This window comes from Embiotoca jacksoni, unplaced genomic scaffold, assembly GCF_022577435.1.
Source record: "Embiotoca jacksoni isolate LCO1_2020_lvr unplaced genomic scaffold, fEmbJac1.0.p SCAF_14, whole genome shotgun sequence".
Classification (NCBI taxonomy): Eukaryota; Metazoa; Chordata; class Actinopteri; family Embiotocidae; genus Embiotoca; species Embiotoca jacksoni.
The window spans coordinates 6,238,874-6,256,583 of NW_027185274.1; the positions used below are offsets into that span (position 1 = coordinate 6,238,874).

At 40.7% G+C, this 17,710-nt stretch overlaps 1 protein-coding gene across 2 annotated transcripts; it reads right to left on the bottom strand.

Annotated features, from left to right (window-relative positions):
- Window positions 1-915: 915 nt before the first annotated feature.
- igsf5b (immunoglobulin superfamily, member 5b) lies at window positions 916-17,414 on the bottom strand. 2 transcript variants are annotated; one of them, XM_069147614.1, is made up of 10 exons: window positions 17,341-17,414; window positions 16,042-16,117; window positions 13,372-13,689; window positions 9,856-9,983; window positions 9,121-9,286; window positions 8,428-8,559; window positions 6,170-6,188; window positions 5,396-5,484; window positions 2,745-2,809; window positions 916-1,359 (listed from the first exon to the last, which is right to left on the bottom strand). In XM_069147614.1, the coding sequence occupies exons 2-10, from the start codon at window positions 16,088-16,090 to the stop codon at window positions 1,249-1,251; spliced, it is 1,077 nt and encodes a 358-aa protein (XP_069003715.1). In that variant the 5' UTR covers window positions 16,091-16,117; window positions 17,341-17,414; the 3' UTR covers window positions 916-1,248. The 2 variants fall into 2 exon arrangements, with proteins under 2 accessions (XP_069003715.1, XP_069003714.1); XM_069147613.1 differs by having other exon boundaries at window positions 6,170-6,191.
- Between the last annotated feature and the right edge of the window lie 296 nt (window positions 17,415-17,710).

Here is a 17,710-nt window from a genome sequence, read left to right on the forward strand (position 1 = left end):
GTTTTTACCTCTGCTACTTTGTTTTATTTCCATTTCCTTTCCATGACTGTGAAATTAATTAGGATGCTACCACATATGAAACATGAGGGAAACTGGATTAATGCGTCCCTGAAAACAGGATTAAACCAAAATAATGGCACAGGCTACTCTTGGTTGGCAATGAAACTGTGATGTAATAACTGTGACGAGGTATTGTTGGTGGACAAACTCTTTTTTTTGGACCACGTTACTCACATGTCAGTGGTACCAAGTAATGACCTGAATATCATTCAACATGCGGCATCTCCATCAGATTTCTTCTGATCCTCCTTCTTTTTCTGGCAGATTGCTCGCTGATATTATCGCCAAAGAATTACTGGAAGATGTCCCGAGAGTTTAGTTGACAACAAAGAAGGTTAAAACAGCTAACAGCTTGCACACAGCTTGTCGAAATGATGTGTTAAAGGGATAATTCTTGAATTTTATTTTTGTAGTTTTAGTCATACCTTACAATGAGTACTAATTACTCTGAAACCTGTGAACACAGTGATGTCGCTAAAAAGAAATCAGACTGGGAAGCAAACACTGGCAGTCACACAGTCATACAAGTTTTGAATAAACTACCAGGAGAGCCAAATGTATTTGGAAGAGAAAACAAAGGCAAATAATACAATTTAATCATCCACACATTTTGCAGACTGACTTCATGGTTAAACTTTGGCTTATTCTATAACTGCAAGGATGATAGCATGTGATGCTGTTTAGAGAATCAGGTTTTAGTTGCTTAGAAATTGTCTGGACATCTGAATGATTGAGTTTCTTGCCCCATTTAACATCTTGATAGCAATGGAGCTGATTCGCAACTTATTGAGTACAATCTTATCATAACTGAAAGTACTGATGGCCAAAGCTGCAAAAATAGGACCCAAGTTAAAGTTAAAATTTAGATTTTAATGCTTACATCTTGGTATGAAAATATGTGCAGTAGGGTATGTGCTGTTTTGGTTGATCTGTTCAGGCAGTTTAAATATAAGACAAGAATATTAAAGAGGACAAAAATATCTATCTATTGAAAGTAAAAATGCATTGTCTGTGATATATTCTTAAAAAGAAATTGCCAAGTGAAGGTATGATATCATAGTGTTTGTTGCTCAACGGTGTTAGACATGTTTAGCTCAAGATATAAGACGTATAACCTTAGCTTCTAGCATTACAAAAATATTAAACACTATACATAAAAATCAGGCAAACAATATGCAATGAACACATTCACACTGTAGTAATTCTCCGGATATTGTTGGAGCTTTCCTCTTCTAGATGCACCTGGCCCTGACTCTCTCTGTGTAGTGACAAGCTGCTGGAGGACACAACATCAGGGACCTGGAAAACACCATCAAACTTATTAGTCACAATACACCAAGTACACTTCTTCTGCAGAGCAGATCAACAACAGTCCCAGGTTCGGCTAAGCACTGAGAGTGGGCGTGTTCACTTTGGTTCTCATTTGGAGAACTAAAGGGCCATTGCGCCACAGTTCAGGCTGTTTACAACGAATGTTTTTCCTCACACGCCTCAAAAACATGACAAACAAATTCAGGGTGCACAACCTCGTGAATGTCAAACCATTTTGGACACTAAAGTTCTGTCCCTCGTTGCTTCATCGCTGAACATTTTCTGAGGCATTTTAAGGGTCTTCTTTGCCGATATCCTGAGCTTGAAACACATTTGATGTGTGCCCTCTGGTCATGTGGATAGCAAAATCGCAGAAGCGCTGGACCAGCAAACACGTATAAGTCAGGTGCTGATGATAATCAAACGAAGAAACTTGGAGTACTTACTCATGAAGGTTCTCAGTGCTACTAACAATTCCTGCCTAACAGGAGCCATCTCTGAACTTTTTGATTGACCCTTGTACAATCACCCTCAGACACATCTGAAAACTAGGGACGACAACTACTGCCCTAATAGCCTCGAAATGACTGTCTTCCACCTTTAGTACCTCTAGATAGTGTAATCCAATTCCCAAACTTAAAGCACTGGTTCATTACTTCAAAGACAGTGTTCAGAACTGAACTCCTGACCTCGAGTCAGAGCAGCTCCACGTCAGAGGTAATTGGGAAAAGAAGCTGCACATACCAGCTCAGAAGAAAGCAGTTCTCCGTTCATTATCAGACACCAGGATACCACACAAGATACCAATGTAGGATGTTTTGCAGAATCAATGTGAAAATCAATCAGTTCATACCAAGTCGTTCACAGAAAACACTTTGAGGCCTCATCAACATTGACATGCCGGGATCCAGTTCTGGCAATGAAAATACTTAGAGGGCATATAGAAACAGTATTTTTTTTCATCGTTACAGTGTCACAGTGATGTCTCAGTCTCTCCTGTAGATCATCAAAACATTTATTATACACCACAATGATGAAGGATCCTCTTGGAAGTGTCATGGGATCTAAAAATAGTGCTGTTGGCCTTTTATGGAGCCATGAAGTGCTCTAAAAATGTTGATTTACTCAGTAAGACCAAAAAGCATGTTAGTCCACATTTCCAACTTCTTCTGTAATGTGTTGTGATCCCTGACGTTAAGCTGTGTGACGGGTAGGCCAGCAGAGGTGCAACAGTATATCAGTGCTGTTTTCTCACGCTCTCATCAACATGGGAGGATGTGGCAGGAAGTCCAGCTGCAGAATGACTGGCTGCATTATTCAGCTCCAGTTGATCTCTGTCTCTCTCTCTCTCTCTCTCTCTCTCTCTCTCTTACCTTCAGAAAGCTAACAAAGTCCATCTGGCTACGAGTTCCCGTGATCACCTCACCGTCGACTGCATCTGCAGGGTAAAAAGCAGAGTTTTAGCTTGGTCTAACCTAACGGCTCCTCCGACTGGCTGCAACCACTTTGGACTTAAAGTAGACCTCACTGAAATATTTTAGAGATTTAGTGGCTCAGAGAGCCGAGATGAAAAACACATTGGGGTCTTCTCGCAATGATCTTGAGTCTTTATTAAAGGTTTGATTAAAAAGTAGTTAAATTTCACTAAAATAAACGTCTGCTACATTCAGGCTCCAGCCAAACAAGTTTAAGCAAAGCTGATTCAACCTTCTACAAGGGTGGATCAATAAGTTCTGAGACAGCTCCTGTTGTGCGCGAACAATGCGCAGCACCGTGACGTGCACGTAGCAGCAGGGAGGTATAACCCTAAAGAGTAGATGTTATACATTTTTAGACTTCATCAAAATCAGCATCTGAGTTAAGCATGTTTTTGTGAGTGCTGGTCTGGCAGGTGCAACCAGGTGGGTTTTCTTTGACATTCTCGGGGTAGTGCACCATGATTTTGTCTCCCAGGGTCAGACTGTCAAAACCGAGCTCTACTGTGATGTTCTGAGGCGTCTGAGAGAACACATTCGATGCAAACGACCTGAACTGTGGCTCGATAGTACTTGGGTTCTCCAAAATTATAATAATTATAATAGAGCATTGAAAACGCACACGTTTCTCCTCCCCACCACTCCTACTGGCCGGATTTGGCTCCCTGCTGCTTCTTTCTGTTCCACAATAATTTATCACAAACTTTGTGCGCTCTTTGCTCAAGTTTCAGGTATGTAAAACATCACAGATGGATCAATGAAAAAAAAAAAACGTGCCACTCGGGTGCTGATTTTGATCCAGCAACAAAATGTTTAACACTTACTCATTCGGGATATACCTCCGTCCTGCTCCGCGTGCGTCACGGTGCTGCACATTGTTCAACCGCAACAGAAGCAGTCTCAGAACTTATTGGTCCACCCTCGTACTGCCACAGAAATATCTCTCAATATTTCACAGTATACAGAGGCAATTTTATCTGTTGTGTGATGAGAAATTCCTGCACTGACTGGATGAATGCTTGAACGAGGATAAAATAGTTTAATTATTCGACTTTTCTAGCGTTTGTTAAGACAAATGTTATCGAACTGAATGGATCCAATTCTGACTATGAAATCAGTCATTTTGCAGTAACTGTGACACCTTTTATTTATCCTGAATGTATCCCGTTTTACAGCTGCAAGTACAGAGTAGGCTACAGCCGAGCCTATAATATAAGTACAAGTTAATAGGGTTTTTGTAATTACTCCCACTGGCAGAAGGGGGAAACAAAGCAAAAAGTACCAGGCACATCAGTGGTTTCATTAGTTTTTATTTGTTATCCCATTGACCATATATTGTGTAATTTTCAAAGCAAGCAACCTTTTTGCAAATGATGCTGCTGTGTTTTTGGATTTTGCGTGCATCTTTTCCCACAATTCCTGACATCCATTCGCTTCCTTTTGTTACATCTCGTCTTGTCCGTTAAGTGTCTCTTCTCTTATTTTGTAATATCTTGGTTTCCATTTCCTGTTTTATTTTGATACTCAACTCTTTTCTCGTTTCACATCACTTCGCTTCCGGTAGCTAGTGTTTCCCACCTTTGTGATTGTTTGCCCCGCCCTGATCGTCTTCACCTGTCCAATTGTCTCCATCTGTGTCCAATTGTCTCCCCGCCATCATGTGTATATGTACCTGTGTCTTTCCCTCTTGTCTTTGCCAATTCGTCGTAGTTCTACTCTTTGACCGAACGTTCTTTTGTCAGTGAGTTTCTCCAAGTATGACCTTTGCCTGTTTGTTTCTGGGTCTGTTTTTGTCCTTGTCTGTACCTCTACCTTAGTGGATTGATGTCTGGTTTTGGACTTTTGAAACGACTTGAGACTCCCTCATGATACCTCTGCCTGTGACTATCCTGAAGTTTTTGTCAGTGAAGATGTTATTGTAAGTCACTTTGGATAAAAGCGTCAGCTAAATGAAATGTAATGTAATGCAATGAAGACATTGAACTGCCTGTCGTGCATTTGAGTCCATTGTCTGTACATTACACCTTTAATTTCTGTACAGTTTGACTATATCACAGACTCTTTTAATGTTGCTAAAATTGTGTGGTACTGTGAACATGTAAAACTGCTTTGTAGTTGAGGAGAACGGCAAAGCACTCAAATCATTTTGCAATAAAACTGCATTATTAAGCAATCATAATCAAACTTTAACCCAAAGACTTGGTAAGCTATAAAATATTGTTGATTTTATGTTAAATTTGGTGAATTAAACAACGAGCTGGTAAATATTTTACACAACTAGCTTTTCTGTTGTATTGAAATGAACAGAAACCAATGAATTTCATAAACTGTAGGGAAAAACACGTCAAAAAACGCCACTACACTGCCGTGCCATATTGAATCATTTCTTAAGGTATCAAATACATTTTGATTCACTGGTATTGAATAAAAACATCCTTATTTAATCCCCAACATAAATACTGGGGTCATTCAGTGTTGAGAGACTGTAAATACATCAGAACCTCAATATTGTAAATTAATGCTACAGTTGTCAAAGTGAACGCTCTCACCTGTGCAGCCCTCATTGGAGTATCCCAGGTTGACCTCCCCCCCTGTCGCCTCAGCAACCGAGCCTGTCCCACTCACTGATTGGTTGAACCTGCAAATGCCCAAATGAACGGTCCAATGGGGAGATAACCTTTAGCTGAGATATGACAGAGTCACGTTGTCAGAGGCCGTGCTGTTGTGAACAGGCAATTTTCTTTTCCCACAAAGCCGCAGTATATCAGGAGGCCTCTGCATTGTTTTCATCATAAAGTCCTTTGACAGATAAAAAATTAACATCATCATCATTTTTTCGATGCATTTTATTAGACCCAACCAAAAGTCCTCAACTTTGACTCTGTATTTCAGCTGCATGGAAAATGCTGACAAATATAAGGTTTAATATATCTGCCTCTTAAACGAGCTCAAGACAATTTGAATCTTAATTAAGTTTTTACAAAATGTAATGACTATTTAATGTATGTAATTTCAAATTCATGTCTTCAATTTTCTTTTATAACGAGGATCAATGAAAACTCATTCATTCTCAGAAATAAATTGTACGCATTATTAATGCTGAATCTTCATATCAGGTTATGAAACATATAAAAAGAGCTCCATACAGCCAGAACTGTGTGCATGTCTCTGATTACTGGGAACTCACTTTCTCTTAAGCCTGCACAGTAGATCTTATATATCTGTTTGTTAGTTTAAAAAGTGAAGAAAATCCAAGGTTTTCATTTTATGAAAATAGCTGCATAAAGCAAAAGTTGCAGAGAAAACAAGTTTTTAATCCTTACCATGTTGCCGGTGGGCTTGCTTCTGAAAGGTAAAAAAAAAAAAAAAATGAGGCATCAAGTTTAGTATTATGAACTATCAGCTGCTAACTTTATTGTTCACCCTGCATTGATCACAGAACCATTGTGCCTGCTTGCTGCATCTCCAGCAATATGAAAGCTGTAAATGTCCTGCTGTTTATTAGTTTTGGGGTTCTGCACTAATATCATAGCCTCCAGTCAGTTTGCAATTCAACAGTGAAAGCCAGAGCTGAGTGTTAATGAGTTTTGTAACACAGCTTCGTAGTTGCCTTTGCCAAAGGTCCTCCTGGCCGCAGCGAAAACACAACACTATAGCCGTGGTGCAGATGGTGCTTGCCTTAGGAGAGACATAAACTGTTCTCTTTACAGGGAGAGAAATAGACTTTGTCATTATATTTCAAATCCCCGCTGTCATGCTGGCCAAACTCTTTGAGGGTTAGATCCCTTCCATTTTCCCAATAATTACACAGCATACATTACTTCCCATTGAGCTGGATTACTCAAAGAGGAGCTTAGTGGCTTGGAAGCACACCACCTCCTCAAACATGTGAACCATCCTCATGAAGTTAATTTAACTTGTTCAGGGATGTTACATTAGAGCTGTCAGACTGGAGCAAGGACAATGGTGAAGGAGGTATCAGGGGTTTCAGGTACAGAAGCGGCTGCCGGAGGAGAAAGGTCACACCTGCTTTATGATAATCCCTCCGCTCCAAACCATGGCCATGATTTGCAGTAGTCCAGAATCAGTCACAGGGATTACACTGATTTAAAATGTGTGACTCTGGGCCACTTTTTGTTATCGCACACAAACATGCCTCCTCTGCCTCCCAACCCAAGAATCCCCTCGGAGATGGCCTTTGTCACCTGTAGACTTTAATTGTGCTCAGTGACTTTTTTTTGTGAGATGTTGGCCGATTAGATTGACACCACTTTGATAAATGTAAAGAATCAGGCAGCCGTCAGTCAGCATAGCTTTGCTCAAAGACCGGAAACAAAGAAATTGTGATGCTAATAAAATTATAATAAAATCTGCCTAATTAACATGCTACATCCAGTTTGTATAAAGCCCAAGAATAAAAAAGCGAAATGAGGTAGAAAGGGTTATTAAGTGAGTTTTAGTGGTGCTGATAACCATTTTTGTTCCAGCTCAAGTAAAATATCTAAGTGTTTCCTCAATATTTGCTCGATAAGTTGTGTTTCTTCTGTGTGGCTGTGTGTTAGACTGGGCTGTGTTCAGGCAAACATACTGACTCATTTGGCAGGAACCAGGTGTGAGTCAGGACCCTCATGGTGCCCAAAGTACACTTTCTGCTGATGTACCAACAGCTGTAATCCTTTTGACCTGCAGGCTGATAGCCTGCCCAAGGTCGCTACATTCCCACCAAACTATTGTCAGCTCGTTATCAAACTTTGCCTCTGACTGACAAGGTGTAGATATAAAATCAGGATCGGGACACGGCCTCTTTGTTTCCTCAGGGAACATTCACTGAAATTGCAGCATCCTGTAAGGCCTTTATTAAATCATAAACCAGCATACTGCAGTTGCACTATTAGTCTCATTAAAGTGGAAGCGCTGTTACTTGGCTGATATTTCAAAGGACATTATTGGAAAGTACCATCACGTAAATTATTTTATGTAAAAAGGAAATCACAAAATTAAATGCATAAACAAAGTCATAGTGCACCTTTAATCTCAGCCTCACTGTTTATGGCTTCATAATTGTCCATCTGTTGATAACCAAGAGTAAAAACTTAGAGGGCATTTGCATAATATGCTCCTTTAAGTTTGTAAAACAAATTATTACAGACGCTGAACTAAAATCACATTCAGTCTTCTCTCTGTTTACGAACACTACAATGATAATTATGCCTTGCACAAGGACACCTCTGCAGCAGTCGTTCGGGTGAGAATTGAATGTCATTACTGCTTCTTTTTTCGGACTTTCTTGGTTATTTGGGGATTTAAACTACCAACCCTGCAGTCATACACGCACCTCTCTAACCTTTGCGACTGCTGTTTCCCGAGAAGCAAAGCTTTCTGCTGACGACTAATGTTCCGCTTTTGTCAGAAAAAATACTGCGTGCCCTTGTTGAAGGCCACCATGGGGCAGCGCCGAATCACAGCGTGTAACAACCTACCTTCTTCATTATAGTTTAATCACAGTTTCTGTACCGGCGAAGTGTAGGGCGAGCTGACGTTTGTTCACCTAGAGCGATTTAAGGAGGAGAAAAGTGCCTACTTGCTTGTCTCCTTTGTCTGTAACAGAGGACAGTGCAGACGCAGAGCAGGATGAGCAGCAGAAGAGCAGCGAGGCAGGCGGTTACCGCCAGTGGGACTGTGCAGTCATCTCCATCCTGCACCACCTCTGCAACTGAGGACAGAAGGTCACATCGTTGTTTTCGTAAAAGAATGCTGAAGTAGTGTTTGTTGCTTTGCAATTCAATTATAGATTTGCAGACTTGCTGTGGAGAAAGCTGTGTTTAATTTCCTGTTTTAATCTGAAGTAGTAGGCATGAGGGTGTTTGCTGAGGGAAGCTGCTCCGAGTCAAGAAAATGTTACAACCAAAACAAGAAATTGAACATTACTAAGATAATAATGTAATATTTAAATCACGAAGCTTTGGGCCTCTGAGAGGTTCGCCACCTCAGCTCTGCATGTAGTGTTGATTTGGCAGCCCTTTTCAATACTCCTCTCTTCTCTTCTATAATAATCCTCAGTGATGATTCACATGCCTCCCAAAAGAGAAAGAGACGGAAAAAATAGAACAAAACGAAACACACAAAGAGATTAAAAAAAAAAAGAGACACACAAAGATGTAGAAAAAGAGAACTAAACTGGGACAGAACAAATAGGAGCTTCTCTCTCTCACTTGTGTGCATGCAGACATGTATGTTATTTAACATAAAACATGATGTGTGTGTGTTTCCTCACCCACTGTTAAACGGATGCCGCTCTTCAGTGGCGTGGCGAGGGCAGACACAGAGGCCAGACAATCCACTTGAGAACTCTTTGCTGCCGTCATGTTGAGGTTGCTGGTCACGGTGAAGAGGCTCTTCGCCGACTCTTCACTGCTGATGTTGTACTCGCCCTGGCTCACCTCCACACCGTTCCCCAGTGAGAGAGAGTCATTATTATTTACAGCTCATTCTGCTGATTAACTGGATCCGAATGAGTTATTCTGTAAGTACCTCAAACACTACTGCAATTAAAGGGACAGTTCACCAACAAGTGTTCACTGTATACACAGATTTGTGTCAGTTTGATAAAATTCTGGAGCTTTTTGAAGGGGAGCGATCTGGCTCAGATTTGTCGACCCGAGGAATCAATGAGGCCGTTTTTTTGTCATTTGTATCGTTGCATTATAACGCGTAAAGAGCAACTTAAACCAAGAGCCCTGCTTCTAATAAATTCAGTGGTTGATTAGTGCTGTTGCATCTTTAGTTTATCTAATTCCATGGCATTGTTTGCTGACACTTGAAACATTAGTAACCCCAGTAAAAATGGCTTAATAGTGATTGCTTGATGGTTCTTACATCAGTAAAAGATGGTAATTTATGGTGACACACCATAAATTACAGCAAGATAAACTGATAGCAGTTCAGACAATAAGAAAAACAGCTGTTTTATGTTTTCAATGAAAATGTCTGTTTGCAGGTACATATTTACCTCTCTGTCATTCACATGCCATTGTAGAAGTGGTTGAGGGTACCATCCTGCTGCTTCACATTCAAACAGGACGGACTGGCCCTTAAAAGCGATTTTGTGATCCTGAGAGACTTTCACGCTGCCCTTTTCTGCAATTAGAAAAGAAATATACTCACCAACTTGATAAATGTACTTTTACCTAGTTTATGTGTCTGCATACACGTGCAGTATATGTACGCCTGTATGCTCCATATGTATGAGTGTGAGGGAGCTTATGAGTGTTGGCAAAACTGGGTAAGAATCTATGAATTTCATCAACAGTCTCCCTTTGAAATTCCTGTTTTTGGCTGCGTCTCCACCCAAAAATGAGCATCACCTCTTCAGCTGGTCTGATCACTTACAAAAGACAGATTTCATTCGTCCCGGGTGATTGATCACATGTCTCCGAGTCTCTATTGCCTGACGAATGCTTCTCCTCTTTTCCCCTTCATCTCCTTTCCTGCCAGCCAAATAAGCCACTTAAGGCCCAGGGAGATACAGTATCTCATATGTGAGGTCTATTGTGAGGCAGAATGAAAGGCGGTGGATGCAACAGACAATTGCTATAGACAGAATGATAATTGCAGAAGCTTCGGTGCTTTGTCTAAGCGAATGACATGTCTGTGTTGATTTAGTTTTAAATCCTCATGTGTTTTGTACGCATTATTGGCCGTCCCTTTTCTCCAAGCGCCTTCATTTGATGCCTGATTCGGTGTCATAAACACACTGTACCATCCTGTGCTCATAGCGACCGACTCTGATTGGGGACTTCAGCTGCTCTTGCAGAATCTCAGCACCAGTGAGTAAAGGTTGGCGAGGAACCAGCAGCCTCATTTGCACTAACTGATGAGGAGCTTTAGGTGATTGTGGCTGATTGATACATATGAATAGAAAAAAGAATGACATCAGCAGTCCTTCACAAAGCTCCAACCTTAAGTGATCCTTGAAATAAGGTTTAATATGGTTTGTTAATCACTGTAGGGAAAATGTTAGTGGGCTTTGTGAAGCAGTGAGCCCTCAGCTAGCTCTAATTCAAGTGATTTTACAGCTGCGATTCTCAGAGATTAAATTGTTGCTTCGAGGGCAGCTTTTAGAAATATTTATATGTCCATACGTAGAATTGGTGTGTATGCACATGCAATTTAAATTAGATGAAGTGTATAAGACTGTATGAGCTTACACCAATGAGTACATCCTCTATGCCTCTACAGGCCAATTACCACAGGCGTGTTCTATCTTCTCTGATTTATCTCAGAGTTTCTGCAGCTCCCGCCTTCACTCCAGATCCTGCTCTTATTCAACAACATGCAACTATTCTGACCTGCTCAAGTGCTCATTTATGATCGAGTGAGAGCGAGCAGCGCAAGTGTGTTGTCATGTTTACATCATCTTCATACGGGGCAATTAAAGCAGGGAGCGTGGATGACAGCACACACACACACAGTCAACCAGCTTGGCTGTGAATTTGTGGCTCCACTCCAACAATATATTTGAGGCCGCAGTACACAAATCACAGGCAGAGTTGCTGACTGTTAACTTGGCATGCCAGGGTGCACAATTAATTCAGAGGCTATGTCAGGCCATAGTGATCCTCTGCATCCAGACTGGAGGGCCTGATTCACCATACACTACTGTTAATGACTGCATATGTCAGTGGGGATTTGCGGCACTGGCAGCAACGGGGGGCTCTCTCCGTAATATATTGGAGGCAACGAGTCATTGGTTTTGTTTCCTGTCGATCTGTGCAGAGGAGAGGTTCCCCCGCCGATTTATTTATTTATTTTTTATTTTTTTTTTAGCTGAGCTCTCAGTTCAATTGCAAATGCTGTAAATGCAAATAAGCTGAATGATAAGGCTAAGAGAAGCACAGAGCCAAGCAAATCCTGAAGTTTATGGGGATGTCATTTTGTTTGATGCATGCTACTTCCATATGAGCTAAAACTGTGTTGTCAGCAGTTCTGTCATCTCAAACTACTGATAATTACTTTCACAATTAGCCACAAATATGGAGATAAGAAGTGAAACTAGCAATTTACAATTTTTTTGCACCATAAAGTAATAAATGTTTCAGCCACACTGTATTTTGAATAAAGAGTCAACTTTTTAATAACACATTGCATTTTTTGTACTTTCTGCATTGATGAATATAAAAGTGGATGCAATAACAAATTCAGAGATAACATATGATCACTGATATCTGTGATATGTGTTTTACAAAACTGACATTTTGATCCTGTCAGTTTATTACCCCCATTTATCGATGTTTGACACTTTTGTAAATTCATCCTGTAATTGAAAGATGAAATGCAAATTAGCTTTTTTGTAAATAACCTTTTCTGCACTTCCCCAAAAATTCAGGCTATGCTCCCTTCATCAAATATCTTCTGTCCTCCCCTCCAACCCTGATCATTTTTGCACAGTCTGTAATTTGTGTAAAAGTAAAAAAAAATGCTTTATGAATTAACTCGCCTCTTTAGATTTTTTTTTTTTTTTCTTCAGTAAAAACTATAATGGAATTCCCTCCTGTTAAAATTCTGGTTCCAACTGCAGTGCTTTCCAGCTCGAGATAACAACTCCATCAGAGCTGTGGAGAACTACTGACCCTTATCAAGTCCTGAATCTTAAGTGCATCCCAGTCCTCACACAGCAAACCTCCCTTTGGCACAGCATCTGTATAATATACACTAAAAGAGGAGAGGAGAGGAGAGTGGCTGTAGCTGCAGCCTGTAAATCTTGCTCTGCTGCCTGTTCTGACTGGCGTGGAGTCTAGCTGTTTCCAACTTGTATTTATATCTGCGGGCCAATCAATTCCTATCCCTGGCACCACCCACGGCGTCATTAACAGTGTCACAGAGACCATCAAACATGCCTGGGCGACTTCACTCCACCACACAGGCCCTAATGATTTCTTACCCTTGGTATATACCGTGATTGATCACTAGTTCAGCTGCTTTTACAGAGAACTGAAAACTTTCAGTCTTCAATCTCACTTCAAATTAAAACAAAGGAACATAATTACGATATGCATGTTTAACGCTGCGGCAAAAGACTTCTTCTTTTGTCTTTTTTTTTTTTTTTGAGCATAGTCGGCGGTGTGTGGGTGGGCAGAATCAAAGAAACTACACGACTTTTGCTTAGTCCCTTCTTTTATCTCTTTTTTTTACATGCTGCTTTTTGCTTCGTCAAGGTTAAATTCAGTGTGTTTCTGCACTCTTTCACACGGCAATGGTTTTTAAGAGACTTGCCATCTGCTTGGCTTCTTTGGCTGGTTTGTGTGTGCATGTGTGTGTGCACAGACTTTTTGTTCGCAAGAAATTGAGTATCCTTGAGAGAAGTTGTCTGCACAAAAAGCCTTTGAAATCCCCTGCAGCAGAAATAAAGACTTCTTAGCTGCCTTCAATGAGTCCAGGTAGCACACATATACAGTACATGCATTTACTCATGAACAAAATGTCCATGCTGACTCTCACTCAGAGAAACACTTGTGAATATACAGACCTTGTACAAGCAGTCTTGCTGTTTTCCTGTCAATGCCCTGGAGGTCACAGGTCACTTCTCCCTGGTTGTGCCTCTCTGTGCTCCTCAGGACAAACACCCACCCGTCCTCCTTGGACGCAAAGCTTTTTTCAGCCGTCACATTTGGGTTGAGGGAGGGCAGGACACCACCCTCCTTGGAGATGGTGAGGACTACTGAGCCGTCCAGCAGCCACACCATGATTGTCCAGTGGGTGTAGGACGTGCTGCAGGTGAAACGGGCCTCGTCCCCTCGCAGGACCGTCAGGGCTGCAGGTGACAGTGTCATCTTACCTTCGACTGCTAAAGACATAAAACGGTATAACACAAGCTGCATTAGATGTTTTTGTAATGAGTGAAAACGAAACAAATCACCCAACCACCACTTACCAACGATGTTGAATTTATTTTAACAAAAACCTTTTGACATTTTGTGTAGTGTGCTTATTCACTGAGTTAAAGGATCAGTCCATCTCTCATGCAGCCAGCAGCCGGCGAGCTCAGCTTAACATCAAGACCAAACACAGAGGGGAACAGCTGGCTTGTCTCTGACCAGCGGAAGCAAAGTTTGCCTGCCAACACCTCTAAACATCACATACCATGTTGTTTGTTCAATCCACACAAAAACCAGTGTAAAAATAGCACGCTGTGGTTCTACAAGGGGTTATTTGCTGGACTTTTGTGCTATCATATCCAAAGGGTTGCTAAGCAACCAGCAGAGGCTCTATATCTTTAAGAATGTTGAATTATTCCTTTAAAAATACCAAATTAAGAAGTCGGCCGTGCGATATATAAACCCAAACTACGCAGTGAAGCACAATTTTACTTTTATTTGATCATTTCAGTTGTCTGAGTGAAGAAAAACACTGAAGTAAATAATACAAATGCACAGTTTAACAAGAGAATGAGCCTTTTTTTGGGTGTAATACAAATTTGAGAAGAGACTTTGTGATTCACATTCAGGGGATGAACTGAAGTGTAAGAGAGGTGAAGGATACCGTGAATAATAAAACAAGATACGCTCATTCAGTTTGACCAAAGAACAGACAATCAAATGATCAAATGTGACTCAGGAGTTCAGGAGAGGGACAGAGAGGGAATTTGGGTGGCTGTTTTTTGTTGTGAGTGGGTGTACAAATCTAAATTTTCCATGAGAAAGGACCCAGTGTGTGTCACATTAAAACCAAACAGAGTGAGCAAGAGATGAAGAGGAATGTAAGAGAGGGAGACAGAGAATGAAAACACACCTTCCCAAATCTGTGTCTTACTGCTGTCCAGATGGAGATTTGTGATGTAGGCTGATGCATGAATGAAGGCAAAGAATAAATAACATAAAGGATCGTATCAATTTATCTGTAGACGTCAGCTATAGGTCGCTAGTTCGAATTTCTCCATTGAGTTGCACAGGTTTTGGAGACATGATTATATTTGTTAAGAATTCTACTGTAAGTAACAAGTTAAAATCCTTTATTAATTTTTCACTATCCCCACCACTCCTCTGCCCAACCTCATACATCTTACACAGCATACAATTCTCCTTGCTATTAAGATGTGATGAAACGAGACAAACAGGAGATGAACTGAGACAGAAAGAGAAGAAGAAGTTTAAACTAGAAAGTTTAAAAAATGGGGCGATCTGGAAGGTTAGACTGGTGGACCATTAAAGTTACAAAACAATTTTCTCTATTCCCTCATACCATATCTTTTCAGATTTTATTGAAAAGTGGAGCTCTAGCCTCTGAGAAATAGTTAGGGCTCTGGTGGATTTCCACTGTGTGTCATGTTAATGAGGACGTGAAGGCTATAATGTCTTACTGTTTAGAAGAGAGAGGGGTCCCGTCTTTAGGAAGTCCAAATATCACAGTAAAAGGGCAAGTTTTAATTTTAGTCTTGGATATTTTGGAGAGCAAACATTGTAACAGCACCCTGCAGAAACCAACAAGGATTAGATCATTAGGACTGAAATAGATGTAGAGATTCTGTGAGGAAACATTGATTATCCAAAGCTGACTAAATGTCCTCCTTAGTCGCTCTATCAAACAAACACATATAGGCTCCACAGCGAGGCCCAAGATTGCACAGTTGAATTCCAGCATATCTTTGCGGCTTTCTATCGCTGAAAAATGAAGGGGAAAGGGAATTCATATTAATGGAAAACCTTGAAATGCGAGATAACGGGTTTAAGGCACAGTACTCGGGGTGATGTATAAGTTGTTTGTGGTGAGCCCACTGCGTTACCGTTTAAAGCCAGCGTGAACAGTCGTAAATTATGCATCCGTGTAGGAAATTAGGTCTGAGAAATATCTAGGCCAGCCTATACAGCAATTTCTTTTCATTGCTATCAGAGAATGGCAAACTAATGAGCGTAATTTGTGCTTCCTCCTATTGGGACCCTGAACTAGTGACTCTGAAGTCCCCTGTCCACAGATACATCTCACTGTTAACTAGATAGGCAGCCATTTTTATGAAAATAGTTATAAGGTGCAGATAGCTCATTAGGCCCTCTAATTATTGTCTGTGGGTTTAATCGGAAGGGTGCCGCTATTAAGCGCACCACAGCACTGAATGTTGTCGTTAATACCAGCACATTACTGGCCTCTGTGCCACATCTCCAGTCAAATGAGCTGGTGTGTTTGTTTAGAGCTGAACTCTCACCTTCAATCCTGCATGACAGTAGGAGCACTAACAGAGGGAAGATGTCCATCAGGTTGATCCAGTCAAACCATTGATCCTGAAACAAAAAAGTAATTCTCCTTCTATGATTCATTACAAAGATGCACGGTGGACCAAAATCTCAAGTTATTTTTTGCCATGCTGGCTGTGGGGATGGTAATATCAGTCTCTTGGTCTGCCCCTTTGTTCCAAACTGAAGTATCCCAACCACTATTATATGAATTGTCATTTAATTGTGCACAGACCCTTCATGGTACCCAGAGGATGAGTCCTATTAACTTTAGTGATCCAGTGACTTTTTATCTCATGCCAGCAGCAGGTCAAAATGTTAATTTATATTCTAAAATATGTCATTTGCTTGATAGATTTGCACAGAATTTTTTCAACGCATTTATGATTCCCAGAGGATGAAGCCTCAAGAACTGATGTCTCAAGAACTACTGGGTTGATTTTGATCCAATTTGTACACATTCGTGCCCCCTCAAGATGAACTGTAAGAACTTTTGGATTAAGGTGGTGAACCAGGTAAACATACTGTACCAGCGTACCATCAGCATTTTATCATTATCAGTGTGAGCATGTTAACATGCAGGACTTTAACATTTTGTTTAGTACTGTGCCTAAGTGCAGCCTAAGAGGGTTGCTATGGTTGCAGTCTTGTTTAAAAAGTCATGTTCATGTCATATGTCCTCTATAAAAATCTATCTTTTAGGTCCATATCACAATAGAATTGAGTTTTCCCCAAAAGAAATACGAAAGCAGGGAACAAATCCTGTTTTGTTTGATGTAAATTATTTCTTATTTTATCCTTTCAGAGCTTGATTCATCCTTCTGTATTCATGCCTTTCAAACAACGGTGGATTTACTTAAATGTAAATGCATCAATGCAAATGCGGTTTATCCAACCAGAAGTGTCAAAGCAAATTATAGCAAATGTAATGGAACCTGAAGAGCCTTTGTTAGCATAAGCTTGTGTGTACAGTATTTCAGTCAGTCCATTCAGAAAAATAGTTTTCTTTACCGCAGATGTACGCAGCAGGCTATTTCTGTATTGATGTCAAAGTACAACAATTTGAATTTAGTAAAATTCAGGTAAGAGTATTATGAAATGCTTAGAAACACACCAAACTACCCAAAGGAACCACTGAGATCTCATACAAAGGAACATGATTCACTGCACCTGTCTCTCAACCATTCATTTCTCACAGGGTCAAAAGCAGAATTTTCAGGATAAAATTGCTCTTATGTGTTTATAAATCCCGTTGTGTTAATTTCACTCACCTCCGTCTGTCGATGTGTTTCTGTGGATGAGCAGCGAGTGTCCCACTCTGTGGACACATGTCAACGATGCTGCTTCTTCCTCGTTACTGGTGCTGCTCACCCCAAATCTGTCCCGTTAAACATTACCAAACTCAGTAGGAACTTTGCCCCGTTCCACACACACATGTAAAAACACGTGTGCAAACAATGTCCCTGATGCAGTAAGTCCCCAGTTCCCAGGGGCCCCCCTCCCTCTTCAAAGTAATACGTTTGGACACACTAGATGATGTATCTCCATGCTAAACATGGAAGATGTTTGATATTTGACAGATAAAATGACATGTTTGGATGAAACACATCTGATTTGTGTTGATTGTTTTGTCGACACACT

Bases quoted from the DNA above. Each gene is read 5' to 3' on its own strand.
- igsf5b (XM_069147613.1), bottom strand. From the start codon at position 16,090: ATGGACATCTTCCCTCTGTTAGTGCTCCTACTGTCATGCAGGATTGAA. The intron at 9,287-9,855 runs GTAAATATGTAC...AACGGTGTGGAG, and splicing joins GGCATGTGAATGACAGAGAG to GTGAGCCAGGGCGAGTACAA. The intron at 1,360-2,744 runs GTAAGAGAGAGA...GGTGTTTTCCAG, and splicing joins ACTTTGTTAGCTTTCTGAAG to GTCCCTGATGTTGTGTCCTC.